A 3081-nucleotide genomic window follows, 5' to 3' on the forward strand; every position below is an offset into this window, starting at 1 on the left:
ATGCATCTTCTTGAGTCATCGAATCGGAGGACGAAGATGACCACATTGTGTTTTAATGAGTTTATTGAGAGAGTATGTAGAAAAAGAAGTGTAAAAATTAAGTTGGGTTGGTTTGGTATTTATAGGGTGATAAAGAAATTTGAAAATAAAAAATAAAAAATTTAATGTTTCAACTGTTGCAAAAAAATTTTAAAAAAAAACAACCTATTTTCCTTCCATTCAATTGTCGGAAAAAAAAATGAAAAAAAAAATCTACCAATGGGCTGAAGAGAGAGGAGGTGGGGAAGCCTCCCCTCGGTCACAAACCGCGCACCATAAATCCCACCCTCGGTGTTGTGTTTCCGGGTGCGGTTCGTCTTCCCGAACCTCTTTCCGGCTACTACATACCGCGTGGCCTTAGTAGTGGTGATATAGTACTAGTTTTTAAGTTGCAAAATCTTTGTGATTATTATGTATTCGTGTTTCTACATTTTAGAAAATGGAAAGAAAACAAATGAACAGAGATAATACAAGCGCATATACAGTTAACATTTTTAATGATTACGAGATGAAATAGATTGAAGAGTGACATCACTGATACAAACTTACAAAGAAACAACAAACATTACTGATACAAAGAAGCAACAAACAGGAACATACAGACAAGTTTCTTATTTAACTTGCTTCGTCAATTCTTACGATGTATAGAAAGCAATACAACTTAAGTAGGGTCCCTGGTCTAGGGATAAATTTGAATGAGAGATCTTAACCCCAAAATCGGGGTTATCTTGTAATCGCTAAAGCCAGCGTCCACGAAGAGCTTTGCCCAATCTTTTTCACTCCTCTCTCTTCCGGTCAACACGGTCATCATAAGTATATCAAAGAAAAGCTGAGTCTCGAGTAATTCGTTGTCCCCTTCACAGTTCTTCAACACCATATCTATGATGATTACCTTTCCTCCATTTTCCTTGGTCGGGATTGCCTCTTTGCATTGCCTCAATATCTTTATGCATTCTTCATCACTCCAATCATGTAATATCCACTATTTTATCAAAGCACAAAAGCAATTGATAAACAAGATAAACAATTATTGTACATAAACCTTCGGTCTAACTTATAATGTAAATTATAGGTAATATCTTTCAACCAAATATATTTTGGTCTTTCATAAAGATTAAAAAGGTACGTCCACGATGAAACAGAAGAATTTTAAGATAGAGAATTAAGGGAAAAAGTTTAATAAAGAATACCTTGACCAAAACTGCATCAGCTTTGGGAATGGATTCAAACATGTCTCCACCAATAAAACTCAGATTATTACTTCCTACCAAACCGTCAACAACATGAGGAAGATCAAAACAGATGCAACTTATATCAGGAAAAGCTTCGGCAATGGCTTTGGCAACTGTTCCCGTACCACCCCCAACATCAACAATTGAATTCAAACTTTCAAAAACATCTCTAGCGTGTTTTAGAACCACAGATATCACAAGCCTTGCATCACTGCCCATTGCTTCATTGAAGAACTGGTTAAGGTTCGGATCTTCGCCTGCAAAATCCCAAAGATTCCTTCCGTGGGCTGTGTGAAAAGGGTTGACGTCATCGTTCTTGAACCATTTGCTCATGTGTTGCCATGGATCCATCAGTATTGGATCCAACATAGCTAGCAAAAATGGTCTAATGCTTAATGGCTCTTCCTTTAGAAGGAAGTGAGAAGCAGGAGCTAGCAAATAGCCTTCTCTTTCCTCCTCCACGTGGTCTCCAGTTGTGGATATACTTTGTTTTATAAAGAAACCAGAGTGAACAAGGATGCGCATAAGTCTATAGACAAAATGAGCTCTGTCCTTGTTGATGGAGAGGGCTTCAACTAACTCCGAGAGCGACATTGGTGCACCATGGCGATTGATGATATCAGGTATTTGAAGCTGAATAGCACATTTGAGAGACATGGAGTTTATAAAGCTAAAGATGTGGTTCCATATGTGAGCTTGAGAATGAAGCAAGTTTGTAGACTGCTCATCATTTTGCAACATCTCTTTTTCTTTGAATGTATAGAAGCTAGACAATTTGAAATTGTTTAACGCGCGTTATAGACATTCATATATATAGGAAAAATATGACTACATTGGCGATGGATTTGATAAAGTAAAATATATGTCAAGGTGCCAATTGATGTGGTTCTCATTTATTTCTCATCACACAAACACACAATTATTTTAAGTATTTTTTATACTTTTTTTTTCTATATAATATAACATGCATATAATATTTTATCTTTAAGGGACATCTAAGGATCGATTACAGAATAATTTTTCTCCAATATATAACAATGTGATTTAAAATGTTGATAAAAAATAACGTATTGTGCATAAATCACTTCCAATATCTAAAGCAATATCATTTTGTGATATAATACATATACAAATAGCAACTTTTTGTCATCAATCACATAAATATGCAACTCCATTACTCCAACAACTATTGCCTCAAAAATCTTATTAGAACAATCAAATAAATATAAATGACCGTTAATTTACAATGTTAAGTTGTGAAATTTCAAAATTTTCAAAATCCTGACTGTCCATAAAAAATATCAAACAATTTAAAATGTTTAAATGTTTCTTGTCAATTAGACATCATTCTTACCCATTCGTTAAAGACAAGAACGCCAAACGTCATCCTTGGAGAAGATGCAATCATGTGGTATGGACAACATGTTAAGACATGTTATAACACCGGTTTAATGTCACCTCACATGTCACATCATACTTGGTGTTATAATATTAGTTAAGGAAATGGTCAACATGTTATAACATATTATAACACCCATTAATTTCAATTTCATCATTTATTTATTTTTCGTTTTTTATATTTATAAAAACAAATGTAATTTAATAAAATATGTTATTTAAATAAAACCTAAATTTTAAATTAAGTAACATTTTAAAAACTAAAAAAAATACATTAGAAGACAAATTTTTTTCCCCTAAATTCACTATTCTTCGTTGCCATCGTACATATAATCTGTCAAGTCTTCTCGAAATTTCTTGTGTTTTTGTGCTTCTTGAATATCAACGACTCTATGTAAATATTTCGATGTCC

The 3081-nt window shown here is 33.7% G+C and overlaps 1 protein-coding gene across 1 annotated transcript; it reads right to left on the reverse strand.

Moving 5' to 3' along the window:
* Nucleotides 1-519: 519 nt before the first annotated feature.
* LOC145101374 (trans-resveratrol di-O-methyltransferase-like) lies at nt 520-2103 on the reverse strand. Its single transcript, XM_079038563.1, has 2 exons — nt 1230-2103; nt 520-1021 (listed from the first exon to the last, which is right to left on the reverse strand). The coding sequence occupies exons 1-2, from the start codon at nt 2010-2012 to the stop codon at nt 719-721; spliced, it is 1086 nt and encodes a 361-aa protein (XP_078894689.1). The 5' UTR covers nt 2013-2103; the 3' UTR covers nt 520-718.
* Nucleotides 2104-3081: the final 978 nt, after the last annotated feature.

This window comes from Lactuca serriola, chromosome 4, assembly GCF_051521515.1.
Source record: "Lactuca serriola cultivar US96UC23 chromosome 4, Lser_US96UC23_V15, whole genome shotgun sequence".
NCBI lineage: Eukaryota > Viridiplantae > Streptophyta > Magnoliopsida > Asterales > Asteraceae > Lactuca > Lactuca serriola.